The following is a 22,416-nucleotide window of genomic DNA, read 5'->3' as shown; positions in this document are numbered from 1 at the left end:
ATCTTCGTAAATGATATCATCGGTAGGACTGGTGGAGTTATGTCGCACATGCAGCTAACAAAAACATATGGAAATGTCTGCTCTACCCAAAATTACAACCAAATAATTGCAGCCTTACCGCAAAAGTGGAAGAGGAAAGTGGAAGGGGGAGAAAGTAAGGAACTTGTCTGTCGGCCTTGCATTAAAGAACATAATTGGTTAAGGAAAACTGTGATAAATAAAAAAGTATATCAGTTTCACTTAAGGACCAAAGGATTGACGTACCGATCCCATGGCATAGTGTTTATGAACTCACACCCAAAACGACACCGGATTCAAACATTTTAATCTTTCAATTTAAATTATTATATAAAATTCTTGCTACCAATAGAATGTTATTTATATGGGGGATACAATCTTCCCAGCTCTGCTGATTTTGCTGTGAAGAGACAGAATCATTAGATCATTTGTTTTGGTTCTGTCCATTTGTAGCTTGTTTTTGGACACAGGTCCAGGAATGGCTAAAGGATTGCAATACTTACCTGGAGCTAACCTTGCAGATAGCATTACTGGGTGATCTGAAAAGTCACAGTCAATCGATCAATAATATTATAATACTTTTAGCAAAAATGTTTATTTTTAATTCACAATCTGTAGAAGCAATGAGAATAGAAATGTTCAGAACTTTTGTAAAACATCACAGTACGGTTGAAATATATATGGCAAATAGAAATCCTATATGGATGGTGTTAAGAGGTAGATGGGAGGTATTGAATGGAGTTGAAGGATGGGACTAATAACAAATAACAACAAATAATAACAAAGATAGCTAATAATGTAAGCATACTGTGTCCATAATAAGTATATAGTTGTATGTTGGGAGCTTTTGGGAAAGAGCACAGTTAGAAAGATATGGCATATAGAAGCAAACCGGATGGACATCATGAAAATGATCGGAGAGGTTGAGAGTAGAAGAAGTTCAGGAGCAAAAACAAAACAAAAAAATATATATAATAGAATTCTTGTAAAATTGACTGTGTCCATAAGATGTAGATAGTAAGTATAGGCCGGAAGTAGAGGCCTGGGCATTGTTGTTCACTAATGTACTCCAAGTAGGGAAAGGATGGCGGGGTTGAAAAGTAATAAAGGGGAGTATATATATAAAAAACATGGGGGATTGGAAGTGATGCAGACAATTACATTGATAGAAGTTACAATCTATCTGCAATATTAAGCTGATCCACCCCCCCCCCCCCATTAAAAAAAATAAAAATAATAATAATAATAATAAAAAATTAAATAATTATAATAATAATAATAATAATAATAAAAAATAAATAAGACTAAAAAATAAGAAAACTGGAGCGTGCATTACTATTCACCCCCCAAAGTCAATACTTTGTAGAGCCACCCTTTGCAGTAATTACAGTTGCAAGTCTCTTGGGGTATGTCTCTATAAGCTTGGCACATCTAGCCACTGGGATTTTTGCCCATTCTTCAAGGCAAAACTGCTCCAGCTCCTTCAAGTTGGATGGGTTCCGCTGGTGTACAGCAATCTTTAAGTCATACCACAGATTCTCAATTGGATTGATGTCTGGGCTTTGACTAGGCCATTCCAAGACATTTCAATGTTTCCCCTTAAACCACTCGAGTGTTGCTTTAGCAGTATGCTTAGGGTCATTGTCCTGCTGGAAGGTGAACCGCTGTCCCAGTCTCAAATCTCTGGAAGACTGAAACAGGTTTCCCTCAAGAATTTCCCTGTATTTAGCGTCATCCATCATTCCTTCAATTCTGACCAGTTTCCCAGTCCCTGCCGATGAAAAACATCCCCACAGCATGATGCTGCCACCACCATGCTTCACTGTGGGGATGGTGTTCTCGGGGTGATGAGAGGTGTTGGGTTTGGGCCAGACATAGCGTTTTCCTTGATGGCCAAAAAGCTCAATTTTAGTCTAATCTGACCAGAGTACATTCTTCCATATGTTTCGGGAGTCTCCCACATGCCTTTTGGCGAACACCAAACATGTTTGCTTATTTTTTTTCTTTAAGCAATGGCTTTTTTCTGGCCACTCTTCCGTAAAACCCAGCTCTCTGGAGTGTACGGCTTGAAGTGGTCCTATGGACAGATACTCCAATCTCCGCTGTGGAGCTTTGCAGCTCCTTCAGGGTAATCTTTGGTCTCTTTGTTGCCTCTCTGATAAATGCCCTCCTTGCCTGGTCCGTGAGTTTTGGTGGGCGGTCCTCTCTTGGCAGGTTTGTTGTGGTGCCATATTCTTTCCAATTTATAATAATGGATTCAATGGTGCTCCGTGGGATGTTCAAAGTTTCTGATATTTTTTTATAACCCAACCCTGATCTGTACTTCTCCACAACTTTGTCCCTGACCTGTTTGGAGAGCTCCTTGGTCTTCATAGTGCCGCTTGCTTGGTGTTGCCCCTTGCTTAGTGGTGTTATTTAACTATTTATGTCACTTCTGAAGGTAATTGGTTTCACCAGATCTTATTTAGGGGCTTCATTGCAAAGGGGGTCCTCTGTAGCTCAGCTGGTAGAGCACGGCGCTTGTAACGCCAGGGTAGTTGGTTAGATCCCGGGACCACCCATACACAATAATGTATGCACGCATGACTGTAAGTCGCTTTGGATAAAAGCGTCTGCTAAGTGGCATATTACTACTATTACTACATATGCACGCACCAATTTTTCAGTTATTTTTTATTTTTTGAAACAAGTTGTTTTTTTCATTTCACTTCACCAATTTGGACTATTTTGTGTATGTACATTACATGAAATCCAAATAAAAATCCATTTAAATTACAGGTTGTAGTGCAACAAAATAGGAAAAACGCCAAGTGGGATGAATACTTTTGCAAGGCACTGTAAATGAATACATTTCGTTGTCCTTGACCTTACCTTCATCATTGTAATGACATTGAATAATAAAGGCCTAGAATAAGATGCAGATGTCTATTACTTCTCTTCACGAAGATTGACTGGTTATGGGTCTGAATAAATAATTGCTATAGCCAATTGCCATCGCGCGTTCTCTCTTCTTTCAAATTCCTTGTGTGTTTTATTGGCTGCTGTGTTTAACCTTCAGCAAACAAGAGCTTGCATCCCTCTACGAATAGTCTGTTATATAGTTTGCTGCAAACTTACCCCCCCCTCCCTGTCTATCTCACTCTCTCCCCTCCCCCTCTCTCTCCAGGTAACTACTATGGAACCCCAAAGCCCCCAGCAGAGCCCACCCTGGTGCAGCCTGACCTGGTGGATCAGGTGCTGTTTGATGAGGACTATGACAACGAGGTCCAGCGTAAACGCACCACGTCCGTCAGCAAGATGGACAGGAAGGACAGTGTGGTCCCTGAGGAAGAAGACGATGATGAGAGGCCACCTCTGGCCAACGGCCTCCCAGGTCAGTACATCTCACACTCAAAACCACTCTCCTGCCCTTTCTCTCTTTCCTCAGGATAGTCCTCTGTTGTACCTCACATATATCTCCCAATATCTGTCTCTCATGTTCTACTTTTAGCTTTACATTATTGATGACTATGGTCCAGGGGTGGAACCAAAATTATTTTCCAATAATTATTTTCTTCGTTCCGTTCCAGTGTTCCGACCAGAACCGGTTCGAACTACAACAAAAGAACGGTTCATATAGCCTAGTTCCTTTTCGTAAATGTTTTAACCTGTGAAATAGTTTTTACATTTACAGTAGCTCATTAATTTACTCCACCAATTAGCGGGATAGAGAAGCTTGCTACGGAACGGGTAAGCTAGTTGTTTACATGTTTGATTGGCCATACAAGTGCAGGTGCGAGATGCGACTGAAATTTTACAGGTGGGGAGAGAGTGAGAAAGAGGGATGGACATGTAGGGGGCTTGGCATGAAGCCCTGAACATCATGACCTGACATGAATTGGAATGTGTTTAGGCTATTATTAGCATCAGAACTTCACTGAATTGCAGAATTATATACTAGATATTAGGAATATTTTGGGAACAAAAAATAACATTATTAACCGATTCTCAAGATTTGAAAATAATGATTCTGTTCCGGAACACTACAGATCTGTTTCCGTTCTGCGAACATTTTTGTTCTTTTCCAGTTTTTGGTTATTTTGCCTGAACCTGTTCCAACCCCTGCTATGGATGATATAATATTTATTCTCTATAACATATTTCTGCTCTATACATATTGACCTATGGAGCTCTGATCACCTTCCCCATTACTCCCAGTCTGTGCTATCTGTCATGCTCTGTCTGTATAGCCAGCCACTTCCCGCAGGCTCCATCTCAAGTTTATGCCTCAAGCACATTCAGTATCAGTAACACTTTCTACTGGAGTGCAGGGTACCTTGAAGACAGCAGACTTCTTACCCAGAGACCAGAGACTCCATGTGTGTTATCAAGCAGGACTCCTTTCTCTCAAAGGAGCAGTCATTGATGTGCCCAAGGATAGCCTGACTCTAAAAGAAATGGGTTACAGTATGCCTTCTGCTATTTTATTATCAGGCATGCACGATGGACAAGCACAAGTCTTTCTATGTAAAATAAATCACATTTCTGCTGTACTGCAACCATAGATGGAAACAGTTATAAACGGGTCAGAAGGTTTATGGAAAAATTAAGCATAATGTCCAAACTGAACTTCCCTGACCCCTACCTGACTTCCTGCATGTGTCTAGTGCAGGGCTGTCCAACCCTGTTCCTGGAGAGCTACCGTCCTGTAGGTTTTCGCTCCAACCCTAATCTAGCGCACCTGATTCTAATAATTAGCTGGTTGAGAAGCTGATTCAGGTGAGTTACAACTGGGGTTGGATTGAAAACCTACAGGAGGGTAGCTTTCCAGGAACAGGATTGGAGAGCCGTGGTCTAGTGCAGTCAGTATGGTGTGGGCTGTCAGGCTCTCAGCCCTCTGTGATCTCTCTGATGATCTCCGGTCTCGTGTGTGTGTGTGTGTGTGTGTGTGTGTGTGTGTGTGTGTGTGTGTGTGTGTGTGTGTGTGTGTGTGTGTGTGTGTGCATGCGTATGAATGAAGTCAGATTAGTATTGGGAGTCAGACCCATTTGGAGATGTTTGCCAGTTTCTCCCCATCCTTCAAGTAAATATGTGATCTGTTGAAAATATCAGCAAGTCTTATGGATGCAGTAGTGTAATATTTACTGAAATACAGAAGCACATGCACAAATTTGACACGCTCATGGGCTACATCAGTTCTGTGAATACACTAAAATAAGCTGTGTGGCCTTGAGCCTCATTGTATTATATACTTGTGCAGAGGTTAGCATTACACAAACAGTCCCTCGATTAGAAGACCCTTGTGTATGTTTCAATCGGCAGCTTTTTGTAGCCCGAAGTTTCCAAGGACCAGTGGGGTGCAAAATGAATTTGGAGGGACTTTGTTGTGTCCATGCTCAAGTTGATTGGTGTGCTTTTATTGCAGTTCTCATTAAATGAATACATTTTTTTTAAAAACAGAAATAACCATAAAGAGCAGTGGGAGAGTATTATTGTGCCAAAATAGCCTCAAGCTCGAATGGCCTTTTTACTATGAATCCTCCCCAGCTACTTGTATCATTGAAACCCAGGGGGAGGGTACCACATATGCATAAATACGCTCACACGTACATGCACACGCAAATGCAAAACAGAGCCTTGGTGAACAGAACACACCATCTCTTGCATGCAAATCCTGTAGCGACATCAAACCCTCCCTCCTCCCACTGCATGCTGGGAGAACAGGAGAAGGCTGGAGGTGTCCAAGCAGGCTAACCTGCTCTCTCTCTCTCTCTCTCTCTCTCTCTCTCTCTCTCTCTCTCTCTCTCTCTCTCTCTCTCTCTCTCTCTCTCTCTCTCTCTCTCTCTCCTGGGCTACAGAGCACAAAGAAGGGGCATCGTGGAGGAAGGCGGTGCCCAGCTACACCCAGTCCAGCAGTGCCATGGACTTCCGTATGTGGAGCTCTCTGCCCGGCGATGACAGCCTTGAACCCCTGCCTCTCAACTGGGAGATGGCCTACACCGAGACGGGCATGGTCTACTTCATAGAGTGAGTACTGCACCAGCACCTGTATATCTACTCAGGGACAGGACAAAGAGACAGCCTTTTAGTCTACTGAGTCCTGGTTGGTTACACACTGCTACTACACTGTACATGCATAGATACTGTAACTCCTGAGTTCAAAGCTCATTCCCTAAAAATGTTTTGGAGTTTCACGCTTAATATGTTTTAAATGCAGAACATATGACATATATTTCTGCTCTAGACTGAATGTGGAATGTTACGTACGGTATAGGTTATGCATGGATGACTATATCTGATCAGTATCATGCAAAGTATCATGACATTGTTGATTAGATTAGTGAAGCACATAGCACGTGTTACATAAGCCATGCTGAACAGACAGAGGATTTAGGTTAGTTAGGTAAACAAGCCAAGGCCTGTACTAGTGTGGGTCTCTTTAAGATCCACTTATATTGACTGACAGCCCTAGCCTACATGATTGTTCCAAAAGTGGTTCTGGTCTAAGCTAATTAATTTGGTGGTTTCTCTTCAAGACAACTTCCTGACAAATCAATACTGTGTTTTAGTAAATATAGCTCTCCCAGAGGCCCCTGAGTTCTTTATAAACAGATTTGGCTTCCAGCTAGAGCTCTGCTACCCGACCCGAGCCCGACGGGTTAGGGACAATTTTTCATCAATAACTAGGGTACGGGCAGGGCTCGGGTATCACTAAATTGATCACTTACATTTGAAGCAGAGCCATTTGCTCGTGCTCTGCTGAGCAGTACAGTCATATCTGATTAAGATCATAACATGGTGTCAGAAGTGCTTCAACCTCATCAAATATAAGACAGGAGAGATTATTTCACAGAAAATAATAATGTTCTTTGAGTTTTGTCGGAGTTTAGAGTGACGAAAAGTAGCTAACAGCTCTCTCATGTCTCTTCATTGAGCAGAGCAGCCTGTTGCTATGGATACTCACAGACTCAGAGCGCCATGAGCAGAGCGCATGCAGAGCGAACTGCGTGCAGGAAGCGAGTGACAGACGAGAGAGGAGCAGCTAATGGGTTTACTAAAGGAGGAAGTTATTTCTGATTTCAGGTTTCGGGCAGGGCCGGGCCTTGAATTTGGCAGAAGCAATCAGGCCTGGGTAGGGTAGGGCCTGAACGTCGCTGGCATGGGTAGGGCTCCGGCTTAAAATTCATGCCTGTGCAATGCTCTACTTCTAGCTGCTCTTGTCTGAAGTCGCCACAATAACATAATGAATACATAGCAGGATGAATAAATGTGTCAATCAGTTATTTATAACTTGTGTACATTTCAAAGAAAGTATATCATAGAACATAGAGTAGGTGGGTACATGACTGTCTACCTTTCCTCTGATGCAAATACCAGTGTCAGTAACTGGCTCAGGTTTTTGAATGTTTCTCTTATCTGCCTTTCACAGTCACAATAGCAAGACCACCACCTGGCTGGACCCCCGCCTGGCCAAGAAGGCCAAGCCCCCAGAGAAGTGTGAGGATGGAGGTAAGGCTTCAGGACCTTTGAGCCTCTACAATTGTCATGTGTGTAGATATTTTGGTAACATGATACCTTGCCGGTCCAGACTCCCAAATAGCAACATTTGTGGTGAAAGCTAAAGAAGAGTCTCTCTTGTTGTCTTGTTGTCTTCCGTTGCTAGCAAGTTGGCTAAACCAGGCCCCCAGTGTCCGGTCTGGAGTGTGAAGTCACAAGCTCTGCTGGTCGGCTACTGCATAGCAACCTAGCGGTGCCAAAAGACCTGGTCTGCCCTAGAAAGCCTATGTAAATTACGATCGCCAGAACGGCCCCAACGGCTGTTTTGGGTTCTAAAATGTGTTTATTATGATCAAGTTCAATCCCCACAGTGAATTATTTTAAAGTTCGCTACAAATCATGATATTTAATTAAAATGTGTTCTGACTACTACATTTGTCATCACATAGGACAACGTGCTGATATTCTTATACTTGCCAGTGTAACTTACCACATTATACCAATTTGATATGCTGCTTCAATGTATTCGCTCCCATATCAGCAAAAATGGAATGTCATCATTTTTTGTCAAAGATTTAAAAAAGCACATGGCTATGTTTTTTTAAATGTTTCAAAATAGCCTAGAATAACGTTATCACTTCTAAACAAAATAACTTTTAGGGGGATTCTAATAAGGCTACACTGTTGTTTGGTTTATTGTTTAGATAAAATATAATTAGCCTTTCAGCTTCCCACTTCTCCATGTGAAATAATCAGATTTATAATTAAATAATATGCCCTGACAAATATTCTTATACTTGCCGGTGTAACCTACAACATTATCCCAGTTTGATATGCTGCTTGAATATATTCACTCCCATATCCGCTAAAAATAGAACGTCATCATGTTTTGGTTGCGGAATATTTTAGTCATTTAGCAGATGCTCTTATCCAAAGCGACTTACAGTTAGTGCATACATTTTCATACTGGCCCCCCGTGGGAAACGAACCCACAACCCTGGCGTTGCAAGCGCCATGCTCTACCAACTGAGCTCACAGCTGTTTTTACCAATAGCCTGGATTCACTAGTCATTTCTTCTAAACAATATACCTTTTGGGGGGATTCTAATAAGGCTACAATGTTGTTTGGTTTATTGTTTGAACAGTCTCTGAGATTATATTTGCTTATCAATGCAAAATAGGCTTCTTTGATGTATAGCCTATAGCCAATAGATCAGATCAAGGAACCAAGCGCGCTTCATTGCCAAGCGAGCTTCATAGGAGTAATACGGCGCGTTATGCCCCGTTCACATCGTGACGTATTTCATTACGCCGTGCGTCATCCTCATGGAGTCTTGCCCCGCTACTGAATTGTCACGCCCTGACTCTGGGGACTCTTATTTGTTGAGTCAGGGTGTGATTTTCTATGTTGTGTAGTTCTATGTTTTCTATCTAGTATGTCTAGATCTATGTTTGGCCGGGTGTGTTTCCCAATCAGAGGCAGCTGTCGCTCGTTGTCTCTGATTGGGGAGCATACTTAGGCAGCCTATTGGCAATTAGGTGTTGTGGGATCTTGTTCCGTGTGAGGTTTGTTGTGTGTACCTTAGGACGTCACGTATCGTTGGTTTATTGTTTTGTTGTTGTGTTTATTCGTTAAATAAACATGTATGCATATCACGCTGCGCCTTGGTCTGACCCGTCTATGAACGAGCGTGACATGAATGGACCAGTGCAATGTTTGTAACGCAAGATGGATGAGAGCCTGTCTCTCGTCAGAGATCGCATACACTATCATTCAAGGGTTTTTCTTTATTTGTACTATTTTCTATATTGTAGAATAATAGTGAACACATCAAAACAATGAAATAACACATATGGAATCATGTAGTAACCAGAAAAGTGTTAAACAAATCAAAATAGATTTTAGATTTTAGATTCTTCAAAGTAGCCACCCTTTGCCTTGATGACAGCTTTGCACACTCTTAGTGTTCCCACATATGCTGAGCACTTGTTTGCTGCTTTTCCTTCACTCTGCGGTCCAACTCATCCCAAACCATCTCAATTGGGTTGAGGTAGGGTGATTGTGGAGGCCAGGTCATCTGAAGCAGCACTCAATCACTCTCCTTCTTGGTCAAACAGCCCTTACACAGCCTGGAGGTGTGTTTTGGGTCTATTTCCTGTTGAAAAACAAAAGATAGTCCCACTAAGCGCAAACCAGATGGTATGGCGTATCGCTGCAGAATGCTGTTGTAGCCATGCTGGTTAGGTGTGCCTTGAATTCTAAATAAATCACTGACAGTGTCACCAGCAAAGCACCCCCACACCATTACACCTCCTCCTCCATGCTTCACGGTGAGAACCACACATGCGGGGATCATCCGTTTATCTACTCTACGTCTCACAAAGACATGGAGGAGGACGACAGATTTGAATACTTTCTGAAGGCACTGTATATGTTGAGTTTTTTATTCAACATGAAATGAAAGCTTGGCTGATTAACTTGAATGACATGGGTGCCAGGAGTACCCGGAGTGCCCACTCGTTTGCCCGTCCATTCCCAGCGTGTGTGGCTGTGACGTGGGCTAAGTGCAGCGGGAGAGTGTGGGGATGGGGGAGACACAGGGCCCTGGTCGGCTGTTTCTAATGGATTTTTAAAGGCAGGCAGAATGCTAGTTGGTGTGCTACCTCTGAAAAACTGTTCCAAGCTCTCTCTTGCGTGACGAGCCAGGCTGCCTGTCTGCGAAAACTGCAAAATGTTCACCAAATCATTGTGTCTGGTGTCTGCTGGGCTCTTCTCGTCACTATGCCCTGTTATCCTGCAGTGCTGTACATTTGCATGTTTTGTGTGATAGTACTTGGACACAATGCGTCTCTTCCTGTATCCACAGAGCTTCCGTATGGCTGGGAGGAGATAGAGGACCCACAGTATGGAACATATTATGTAGAGTAAGTTTGTTCAGTCTGCCTCAACATGTACATCTGAGAGATACTACACCACAAACCCATATTCCCCAGCAATACCATAGATCAAAAACGAACCATAGGTACACTACACATTATACACTAAGTGTACAAAAAATGTATAATACCTGCTCTTTCCATGACATAGACTGACCAGGTGAATCCAGGTGAAAGCTATGATCCCTTATTGATGTCACTTGTTAAATCCACTTCAATCAGTGTAGATGAAGGGGAGGAGACAGGTTAAAGAATGATTTTTAAGCCTTGAGACAACTGAGACATGGATTGTGTATGTGTGCCATTCAGAAGGTGAATGGGCAAGACAAAATATTTAAGTGCCTTTGAATGGGGTATGGTATTAGGTGCCAGGCGCACCGGTTTGTGTCAAGAACTGCAACGCTGCTGGGTTTTTCACGCTCAACAGTTTCCCGTGTATATCAACAATGGTCCACCACCCAAAGGACATCCAGCCAATTTGACACAACTGTGAGAAGCATTGGAGTCAACATGGGCCAGCATCCCTGTGGAGCGCTTTCGACACCTCGCAGAGTCCATGCCCGACGAATTGAGGCTGTTAATAAATATTAGGAAGGTGTTCCAAATGTTTTGTCCACTCAGTGTATATAGATAGCAGGGATACAATGTGTTACGAGACATGTGGTGTACTGCTAGGAAACCACCATCACTTTGAGAACAATACTATATAATGATCAAGGCTTGTATTGGTTTTTCAGTGGGTGCTAAACTGAAGCTCTGTTGGTAACATGACATTCACCCGGGTGAAAACACAGCATTACTTGTGTGAGTGAGTGTGTGTGGGTCTGTTTACAGAAGATGTGTGAGTACTGGCTGCCCCAGCAGGACGTCGTTGAAACTCAGCCATTACAGCAGCAGTAGGGAGAAGAGGAAGGTTGTGAGAGTTATCAAGGAGGGAAGTAGAGGCGGAGGGGGTGCTAGGAAGGTAGAGTAGTCTGTTTTGATGAAAAGGAAAGGAAACACTTTCTTTCTTTTATTACTGGTATTGTAGAAGTGTCCCTCCTTGGTAGAGGCCATGGGGGAGAGAGAGGAACTCACACTGTTTGTTTTTACAAGGAGAGTCAAAGACAAGTGGATGGGGACTTATTGCCGCCAATGTTCCAGTTCAAAATTAAATCTGTGTAAAACAATTTGGCTTTGTTATGTCAGAGGGACAGTTTTTACCTCACAAAAGAGAAGCAAAGGCAGTCAGGAGTTCATCTCTAGTTTTATTAAACTGCCCAACCATTAGGCATACACATGGAGAGGACACCAGCCCACTTGTCTCTGTATAGACTTGTAATCAACAGCTCACAGAAGAAACACTATCTAAAAATCCCTATTGTTAATGGATTGAGAATTAACGTATAGTCCCTTCTATAAGACATGCTTTAACCATTCATAATAATTAATTCAGAATTAATCACACACAGCTGGTTCACATAATTACACAAAGATGGTTCAGGGTAACTTGTATGTGTCTGTGTCAGTAAATTGGTGTCTAAAATGTAAATCATATAATGGATTGTTTCTGTTTCAGTCACATCAACCAGAGAACCCAGTTTGAGAACCCAGTCCTGGAGGCTAAGAGGAAGCTGAGCCAGGAGACTACTGCTTCTATCCAGCAGGGGGCACCACCTCCCCCAGGTAGACACTACTCACCTCACCTAACTTTTTCTTTACCTCACTCTTTCTTCAGCTCTGGATAGCTTTCTGAAGGCTGTTATACAGACTGAGACTGAAAACAAACTCAACAATGACATGATTGTGTGTTGACCTCCTACACCTCATTATGTGTTGTGTTGAATAGGTTTGAAGTGGTGGAAAATGTAGAAGCCATCTCCTTGCTCAAGGTTGTAGGAGAGATGTCGTGTCAAGTGTCATCATGCATGAATAGCCGTTTGAAACTAGTAATGTATGATCAACTCTGCGCCCAAGAGAAGACAAGTTCTCTCCCATTCACACCAGGGTTGGGGTGGAAGACAAGCCACTCTTCTGCCATAATAAACGATATGAATTAAATATGCTTTCATTACAGTGGATGTATAATACATTAGAGTGCGGGGAGTACAGATTGACAGTCATGTTCTGCTGCTGAGGCTTACTCATATGGGTTGGTTGAGAGGAGGGAGGGAAGGGGAGCAGCTCTTAGAAATTGTGACAGCTGTTGAAACAGCACATCTTAAGGGCCAAGCATAACAAGACATCTCTCAACTAGCTAACTTGCTAGCCAGGTGGGGAGGGACTGAGATAGGCATCTCCCCTGTGATTGCACCAGACTGTTGTCAGACGGTTGCTATGATGTAACCAAAACAACAGCAGTTGCACCTCAGGCTAGAGTTCTCCGTTACAGTTCTCCAAGCCCACAGATTTCCAGAGCATCTAATGCAACATAGAGGCTCATCTGCAGTGTCTACCAGCCAAGGGAGCTGAGTGGAGACCATTTCATCATACCTCAGCTTGGAGGGCGCAACTTTGGTTTTAGAAGTGGGAGAAAAATATCCAGTCGGATAAACACTCCAAACAACCTACCTGACCGCTCGGAGGCGTCCGCATGGTCCTAAAGCACACTGTTGCCTTGTTTTGTATCACATTCCAATGATAAAACTGGGGGGGACAAAAATGCAATTTCAGAATGTGGGGGGGACATGTCCCCCCTGTCCCCAGTGAAAGTTGCACCCCTGGATTGACCTTTACTTCCTCTACCAACACTCATCTTCAACAACATGATCTTGACCTACAGATCCCCACAGTGCAATACTACACCCTCTGGACCTTACTGACCATGGTCTATGTATCAGACCAGACCCTGGCTGTTGAGGTGAGATGGTTGAGATGCCTATGAGATGCTCTTTTAGAAGAGTTTTGACAAGGCTCCCCACTCCAACCTGCCTAGAGACCCATACTACTTAGAGCAATGGTAATCCCTCAGCATTTCAACTAGACTGACAAGCCTTATATGGCTATTACTCAGTCTCCATCCTTTTTACCACTACCAGCAGCTTTATTTTAATCAACTGAACAAGACTGTCTGTGCTCATTGTGACTGATGTCTGTGGTGAAATGTACCAAACATTCTACACATCATGGCTGTTGAGGATGATTTGGCCTATTCTGTTCTGGCCTTCAAATGCTGTCAACATGTTATCACAGAGAGCTCTCTTGAGTCTAATACACACATGCATGCACACACGCACGCGTGTGTACACACACACACACGTTAGACATATGCAAAATTACAGTTTTTATCACTGTCACAGTTTTAAAAACGAGATCGTCATGTTGAGTTCATCAACCAATTTTACTGTGATTATGTAAATGAGATTCTCTTGATCCATTGAACACGACAGCTGGAGTCCATCCACACTGTATTTAATTCCCCTCAGCTCTGAGCTGCTCTTTGGGCCATACAGTACCATACATTCAGCACAGGGCTGCTTTGCTACATCATATAGGACTGGAATGTATCTCAATTCCACCTTAGCCTGGACAGAGGCAGTTAAGCAGAGAGAAAAGATTGTATGCTTCTGATATAAAGTGCTGATAGGACAGTAAAGCCAGCGAGTAAAACGCTCAGCTGGCCTATTTAATGCAGTATACCCCTGACAGCCTGTTATTTACTGGACTGTGTGTCCACTGTCATACAAGGGGATATTTATGCTGCCAATGACCTTATGTTGTTCCAAACTTATTTTCTTGACTCACTGGCTCTTTAGGGAGAAGATGAGAAAGGACCTCATGCCTAAATGAACAATTTCAGAGGTGTTATGTCACTGTTTGAATCCACAGCATGTTAATGAATCAGTGAAAGCTCAGACTAATAATGTAGCTACTAAAGCTATAATTTAATATTTTGTCTGTTACTGTTTTAGTTATCATACAGGGCAGTGTTTTAGTCAAAGCAAATGTGACTATTGTGACTACATTGGTATTAAGGTTGTTACTTTGTTAATATGTTGAAAAATGTCACACCTTATTTAGCTATGCAACTTCTTCTAACTCTCCCACTGTGACACACTTACGTTGCAGGTGAGGGAGGTGCGTCAGGCTTCACCCCAAACCCGTCCCAGCTGCAGGGGGAGATGTTCCACACTGCTCTGAGGAAAAGCTCCCAGGGCTTTGGCTTTACCATCATAGGGGGCGACCGCCATGACGAGTTCCTGCAGGTGAAGAATGTCCTCAGCGACGGCCCTGCTGCCCATGACAACAAGATCACCTCCGGTGAGAAGTACACTGCTGCACTGCACTGCACTGTGGGGAGCCACACACTTTTACCAGCTCAGAAGGCAGCTAGTGAACATAATAAAAGCCTGGTTGGTCCATATAGAGGGGCTGCACTTACCCTAACACTTCCCCAAGAGATACAGTGAGAGGGAGAGCAGGAATTCTGTCAGTTTCATGTTCAAGGGGATCATTTTAGGCAGAGAGCATAGCCGTGGGAAGTATTGGTGCTGAGGGTGCTGTAGCACCCCCTGAATTGTTTTTATATTTTGTATTATTAATACATAAAACAAATATCCCAAACGTAGTGCACTGGGCCTTTACTAAGTAGTGGACTGGGCAAATTTCCCCTATTCCACCCAAACGACTTTCCGCGGCTATGTCAGAGAGACAGGTTATGGTGTATTCTGGGTGTAGCCCAGTATCTTTGTTGCATACTCTGATCTTCCTTTAGCTTTGAGGCTGTCTGGGGCTCTGCATCCTCAGCAGCTTTTCTTGTGTGAGCTGAGAGGGGCTGGCGGTTGCTGTTCTCTGAGCCAGCTGTCAGGGTGAGATGTAAAAGGACACAGCTCTCTCCTACATGCAGTAATGTTCTGCCTGGCTAGAAGCACTGCAAGTTGATGTCTGTTAGAACAATGGAGAGAGGGAGCAGAGGAGGGAGGGAATAGGCAGGAAGAAAGAAGGTAAGGAGGACAGAAGATGAAAGGGATAGGGAGAAAGGTTGGTCTCAATTCATAATTTTGGAATTGACTCCCATTCAACTCATGAGTTGAAATTCGAATTGAATTGGCCACACCCCACAGGATGTAGAATTTGAATTTGAGTTTGAGTGGCAGGAAGTAGAATTTACTTCAGTGCAATTCAAAGAAATTCCACTCAGTCATAGAATATGAGAATTTCCTTGAATCTGACAGGTCACACTTCCAGATACCAAAGAATATATCACTTTTCTCTGGAAACAATGTTAATATACTATCTTAACCTTAGTGCTTAGAACATACATTTTTATTTCCGCCAATCATTTCTTCTTCTTTTTTGGTATCATGGCATTCGCACACTTTGTTTGTGCATGCCGCCACCTACTGTGCGGTAGTGTGTGGTCAATCACGTTAAATTTGTGATACCAAAATATATACCACTAAATAATAATAATAAAAACCCCTTCCAACTAACCCTACACTCATTAAAAACCCACTACCCCATTCCACTACTTTGACCCTATCTGCTCCTGCACCATGCCAACGACCTAAGAGGACGGGACACCACCACTCAACACACCCTGTAACTCTTCTGAAGTCAAATCTCGTATACCCAAATACTACTCTGCAGCTGCCACCACAACTGTGATTTACGTTCCATTTCTACAGTACAGTTGATAACCATTGCTATGAACGCTAAGAATCCAAGCTTACTGAAGCATATATCACTCATTGGCCTATCCCTCTGTGCTGGTACAGATCTAATACTCACAGGGATCCTCTCCAGATCCCTCACCGTTGACTCATCCTCCTCTACTTTCTTCACTGCCTCAGCATACGACACCTTCTGCACTATTCTGACTCTGGCCACCTCAACCTGCCTCTCTCGTACCAGACACTTCCAATCCCCAGAAACATGGGCACCCCTACAGTTGACACACACAATTTCTATCCATCGAAACTACAGTCCTCGGTCCCATGCCCTCCTGCACACTTCCCACCTTCTATACACTGCTGCAACATGACCATAAACATTGCACCTGAACCAGCAAAGTGGATTCAGTACAAAAGCTCTAACAGGATAACTGATATATCCAAACTTGACTTTGTCGTGTAAAATTAAAAAGGACTGACAGTGACCGGGTCTGCGTCGCACCAAACGGCGGGCATCACAAACAGCAGGAATCTTCAACTTCAATTGCTCCACCTCCACACTTAACGCTACCCCAGAAATCACTCCTTTCAATGGTGCCATATTCCTAAGTACAAAGCAAAAAACAGATCTTGACCCAAGTGGCGTGACATGGAGCGCCCGCTCCCTCTGCGCAGAAGAAACACAAACAAATATCAGAAGTCCACTACAGGTTACTTTCACTGATTCAACTGCAGTCAACTCCTTTCCCACCCACCCTGAAACCGCCAAAAGGCAAGGATCCATCTCCAAAAAGGTAACTCCTACTGGACCAGATTCTTCTTTATCATGTCCATCGATGCCAGGCTCGGGTTCCGAGCTCTTCACCATGCCTTCCACCTCACTTAACTAGCCCTCATTCACTTCCATTTCACCTCCAGAACTCGGTCTGGTGCACGGCTCACTTTGTTTGCACTTGACATCAATCTTCTTCGACAGCCATCTCCATTTTTATCGCCATCTTCCTCAAACTTAACTCCACCCTCTGCTTTAATCATTCTCTTCAACCTCTTCTTACTCTTTTTCCACCTCCATTCCTCCTCAGAAATCCACCTTTCTGTGTCCCTGTCCCAATATTCCTCTTCCATCGCCATCTTAGAACTTTACAGAAACGTCGCACTGAATCCGGTGAAAGAACACACCCACCAGAAATCACCTGCTGCTCCAGTCACACCAATCATTTAATTTGTTTTGCTTCTTTTTGAAGGCCTCAGGGTCAACTTGAGGGTTAAACTAATGCATTCTGGGAAATGTAGTATTTCCCCCATTTTGAACAAAATGTAAGTGATAAATTAAATATAATAGCTTAGAATATTCGCATACAGGTTGTGTTGTCCTTGATCATTCATTTAATTAAATTGTTTCAACAATATTTTATATAACAACATGTTTGATGTTTTATGTACAAGATGTTTTCGGTACAAGATGTTTTATGTACAAGGGAGGAGATGAGGGCCCTGGTGGAGTGGTGCCAGGAAAATAACCTCTCCCTCAACGTCAACAAAGGAGCTGATCGTGTCCTTCAGGAGACAGCAGAGTAAGCATGCCCCGATCCACATCGACAGGGCTGCAGTGAAGAGGGTGAAAAGCTTAAAGTTCCTCAAAAACGTCAAGTTCCTCGGTGTGCACATCACTGACAACCTGAAATGGTCCATCCACACAGAGAGTGTGGTGAAGAAGGCGCAACAGCGCCTCTTCAACCTCAGGTGGCTGAAGAAATTTGGCTTGGCCCTTGAGACTCTCACGAACTTCTACAGATGCACCATTGAGAGCATCCTTGCGGGCTATATCACCGCCTGGTATGGCAACTGTATCGTCCACAACCGCAGGGCTCTCCAGAGGGTGGAGTGGTCAGCCCAACACATCACCAGGGGGCACACTGCCTGCCCTCCAGGACATCTACAGCATCCGGTGTCACAGGAAGGCCAAGAAGATCATCAAGGACCTCAGCCACCAGAGCCCGGCCTGTTCACCCGCTACCATCTAGAAGGAAGAGATCGTACAGGTGCTTCAAAGCTAGCACAGAGACTGAAAAACAGCTTATTTTCCAGGCCATCAGACTGTTAAATAGTCACCACTAGCCGGCCTCCGCCCAGTACCCTGCCCTGAACATTAGTCACTGTTACTACCCGCTGTCTATTATCTATGTATAGTCACTTTACCCCTACCTACATGTACAAATTACCTTGACTAACCTGTACCCCCACACATTCACTCAGTAACGGTACACCCTGTATATAGCCTCGTTATTGTTATTTTATTGTGTTATTTTTTATTATTTTTTACTTTCGTTTATTTGGTAAATATTTTCTTAACTCTTTCTTGAACTGCATTGTTGGTTAAGGGCTTGTAAGTAAGCATTTCACGGTAAGGTCTACACCTGTTGTATTCGGCACATGTGACAAATACAATTTGATTTGATATATTTATATTCCGGACTCTGACATTGCTCATTCTAATATTTCTATATTTCTTGATTCCTTTCTTTTGATTTTTGGATTTGCGTATATTGTTTTGTATTGTTAGGTATTACTGCACTGTTGGAGATAGGAACATAAGCATTTTGCTACACCCGCGGTAACACCAGCGATATGTGTATGTGACTAATACAATTTGATTTGATATTTGTATAGACTACACCAAATATAGAATAGAAGAGGCATTTGAATTTCACTGAATTCAATTATATTTCCTTTCATTCAAATTCAAATAGCATTTCTGTATCCTGTTAACTATTTCAATTCAAATTAAATTCAAATTCAAGAATTGAATTGGAATTTATGAGGCATTCTCAATTCAATTCTGAATTGAGCCCAACCCTGATGGGGAGAGATGGGAGGATGAATGAACGTGAAGAAAAGATGGGGTGGCAACTATCACAATGATCTGAAACTGTGTCTAACACACAATTAAATTAAACACATACTACCACTTGCTAATCAGGAAACTCTTGGGTATGTTATGGTGGACTGCCATTACAATTGCTACACGGAAACCTGGTAAAATTATGTTTATAGCTAGTGTAGCTACCACCGAATGGCTCTGAATTCACTCTCAGCTTGCAGTCAAAGCTATAACCACTTATGGGGTTGACTATAGTGCTCTCAAATTGTATACTGATGTTGACAGCAGATGGGAGTATTCACATCATTGCTAACTTAGCTAGCTAACATACATTTTGAGAAAACAAGTTAGCTATATTATGTGGCTAGCTAGCTAGTGTTAGCAACGTTTGGTGGTCAATGGGCGGCAGGTATCGTAGTAGTTAAGCGCTTTGGGCCAGCAACCGAAAGGTCGCTGGTTCAAATCCCCAAGCTGACTAGGTGAAAAATGTGTCGATGTACCCTTGAGCAAAGTACTTAACCCTAATTGCTCCTGTAAGTCACTCTGGATAAGAGGGTCTGCTAAATGACTAAAATGTACACCATTTTTAAATTGTATTTAATGAGACTAAGAGCTAGCTAAACTGCTGAGCTAGCAAACAATGTAACAAAAGTATAATTTTGGATTCGAAAAATACTTGAAATTTATATTTGGAATAAAACTCAGTTTTTGTTATAGCCCTCACTGGCTTTCATGTGATTTAAACGTGAGCTTGTCCGAGGTGTCGGACTCGGCGACAGTTGCTATCCATTGGAGTGCTGCGATTGGTTGCCCAAAATTCTGGGCTGGGCTTAGCGAATGGTCAATTCAGTCCGTCACAAACAGGACAGTCATCTAGCTAACAAGCTACTATATTGCCGTAACAACCATTACATCGCCCATGGATATGTCTGTATATTTTCACTGTTTGCTAAGGCTTGTTTCTTCTCTCCAACACTTCTCTCTTCACCCTCTCTCTCCTCTCCCTCTTCTCCCTCTCTCTTTTCTCTCCCTCTCCCTCTCCCTCTCCCTCTCTGGTTTGCTCCGCCAGGCGATGTGATCGCCGAGATCAACGGGACATGTGTGCTGGGGAAGACCCACCCTGAGGTGGTGCAGATGTTCCAGTCCATCCCAGTAAGTCAGTATGTTGATATGGTGCTGTGCCGCGGCTACCCACTGCCCCCAGACGTGGAGCAGGACACCGAGAACCCCCCTCCCCCGCCTCCTCCGCTCCTGCAGGGGGGCGAGGTGATGACGGCCGTGCCCCTCATCAATGGCCAGCCCCTGCTGGTGAAGGGCAACGTGCTGCATGGCTCCTCCCAGGAGCTCCACTACGTCACCACCGACGCCAACGGACGGCCCATGGTGGCCGCGCTGCCCAATGGGAGGCTCCCTGAGCAGGGGGGAAGGGGCCTGCTGCAGCCCGAGTTGGTGACCGTGCCCCTAGTGAAGGGCCCGGGAGGGTTTGGCTTTGCCATCGCAGACTGTCCCTTGGGCCAGAAGGTGAAGATGATCCTGGACGCCCAGTGGTGCCGCGGCCTGCTGAAAGGGGATGTGATCAAGGAGATCAACCATCAGAATGTTCAGATGCTGAGCCACGCCCAGGTGGTGGACATCCTCAAAGACCTGCAGGTGGGGAGCGAGGTCAACGTGCTGGTGCTCAGAGGAGGTGGGTCACAGAGTGTATTATTAACACTGCCTTGTGGTTACATAACACTAACACTGTGACTGTATTGCTGCTGCGACATCACTGTTGCCATGGCATTAGTGTGATACAGTGATATCACTGTCAATGTGACGTCATCAGTGTCCTTGGTGAGTGAGGTCAACGTGCTGATACTAACAGGAGGTGAGAGAGTGGGTCAACTACCACTCACGTACACACACTATGGTATGGTATCTCGGTGATGTCACTATGTCTGCAATAGGTGAACACATGAGGGAATGTTGCCTCTTTGGCTTAAATGATCACGTAGTAATGACAATTGTAGAGACCCCCTATACAACCCAACTCTCCTGTCAAATACACCTTTCACATATCCCCGTAAACACCTCTCTGTATGCACAGATCTCTACCACATCTCCCTGTACAGGATATATACTGTATCTCTTCAGGCTGCTTCACAGCTTCTACTAAGGCTCTCTCTCAGTCAGGCATTCATACTGCAGTCTGTTGCAGGGAAGGGAAGTTACGTAAGCACGGGTCTCTGCCTGCTCTGCTCCTGGGGAGAGAGGGAGGGGAAAGCACCCTTCAAACGTCTCCCACATCCATCTCCAGCCGCCCTGGGGAAATGGTACACAAGTCGATGAGCCCGGATTGGCTTTGATCATTATCGGAGGCGCAGAATAGTTCTGCATGCTTCTATATCCATGGCCCTTTAAAGGGATACTTCAGGAGTTTGGCATTTATCTACTTCCCCAGAGTCAGATTAACTCATGGATATCATTTTTATGTCACTGCGTGCAGTTTGAAGGAAGTTGCTATCTAGCGTTAACGCAATTGCTAACTAGCGTTAGCGCAGTGATTGGCAGTCTATGGTAACTGCTACAATGCAAGTAGATACCATAGACTTCCAGTCATTGAGCTAATGCTAGTTACCATTGGCATGCAAAACTACGTCTAACTTCCTTCATACTGGATGCAGAGACATAAAAATGGTATCCACGAGTTCATCGGACTCTGGGAAGTAGAAAATCCCAAAGTATTCCTTTAAGAGGGTGGCAGGTAGCTTAGTGGTTAAGAGCGTTGTGCCAGTAACCGAAAGGTCACTGGTTCTAATCCCCGAGCCGACTAGGTGAAAAATCTGTTGATGTGCCGTTGAGCAAGGCACTTAACCCTAATTGCTCCTGTAAGTCGCTCTGGATAAGAGCGTCTGCTAAATGACTAAAATGTAAAGAGCCAGAGCTAATCGCTGTATGGCCCTGGGTGTGGGATGCCCCAGGGGTCTCCTCCTCAGGGTCTCCCTCTCTTCCTCTCTACCCTTATACACCCACCCACCACCCCTTCCATCTCAACCCACACACACAGAGCATGACCCGCCAGTGAGAGCATCCCCTACCTTATTCAGGCAGTCCAGCGGAGGAAATAATGTCAGATTTAACCCTCATTAGAGATTGGCTGAGAGGCAGATGGTGGGTAGTAATACATAGCCATAATATGACATTTGAAATGTCTTTAGTCCTTTGGAACTTATGTTAGTGTAATTAATGTTTACTGTTCATTTTTTATAGTTTATTTCACTTTTGTTTATTATCTATTTCACTTGCTTTGGCAATGTAAACATATGTTTCCCATGCCAATAAAGCCCTTTGAATGGAATTGAGAGACCGAGAGAGAGAGAGAGACAGAGAGAAAGAGAGAAAGAGAGAAAGAGTGAACATACTGCATTCATCTTATCATCTTATATCATGTCCTTGATGACAGTCCTTGGGTTAGATTCTTCACATTGGAGCGGAAAAATGGAGCTGGATCTCCTGGTTACATCAGGGTCCATA

General features: G+C 43.7%; 1 protein-coding gene across 1 annotated transcript in view; it reads left to right on the top strand.

Annotated features, from left to right (window-relative positions):
* LOC121575798 (membrane-associated guanylate kinase, WW and PDZ domain-containing protein 3-like) overlaps nucleotides 1–22,416 on the top strand; it is a 60,389-nt gene that overhangs the window by 31,545 nt on the left and 6,428 nt on the right. The window contains exons 4-10 of the mRNA XM_041889089.1: nucleotides 3,185–3,391; nucleotides 5,856–6,024; nucleotides 7,427–7,506; nucleotides 10,362–10,419; nucleotides 11,990–12,096; nucleotides 14,479–14,670; nucleotides 19,973–20,590. Coding sequence (XP_041745023.1) covers nucleotides 3,185–3,391; nucleotides 5,856–6,024; nucleotides 7,427–7,506; nucleotides 10,362–10,419; nucleotides 11,990–12,096; nucleotides 14,479–14,670; nucleotides 19,973–20,590 — 1,431 coding nt within the window. The remainder of the gene's footprint in view (nucleotides 1–3,184; nucleotides 3,392–5,855; nucleotides 6,025–7,426; nucleotides 7,507–10,361; nucleotides 10,420–11,989; nucleotides 12,097–14,478; nucleotides 14,671–19,972; nucleotides 20,591–22,416) is intronic.

The sequence above is a fragment of the Coregonus clupeaformis genome, chromosome 10 (genome assembly GCF_020615455.1).
Source record: "Coregonus clupeaformis isolate EN_2021a chromosome 10, ASM2061545v1, whole genome shotgun sequence".
Taxonomy (NCBI): Eukaryota; Metazoa; Chordata; class Actinopteri; order Salmoniformes; family Salmonidae; genus Coregonus; species Coregonus clupeaformis.
This window is presented reverse-complemented; position numbering and strand designations above follow the sequence as displayed.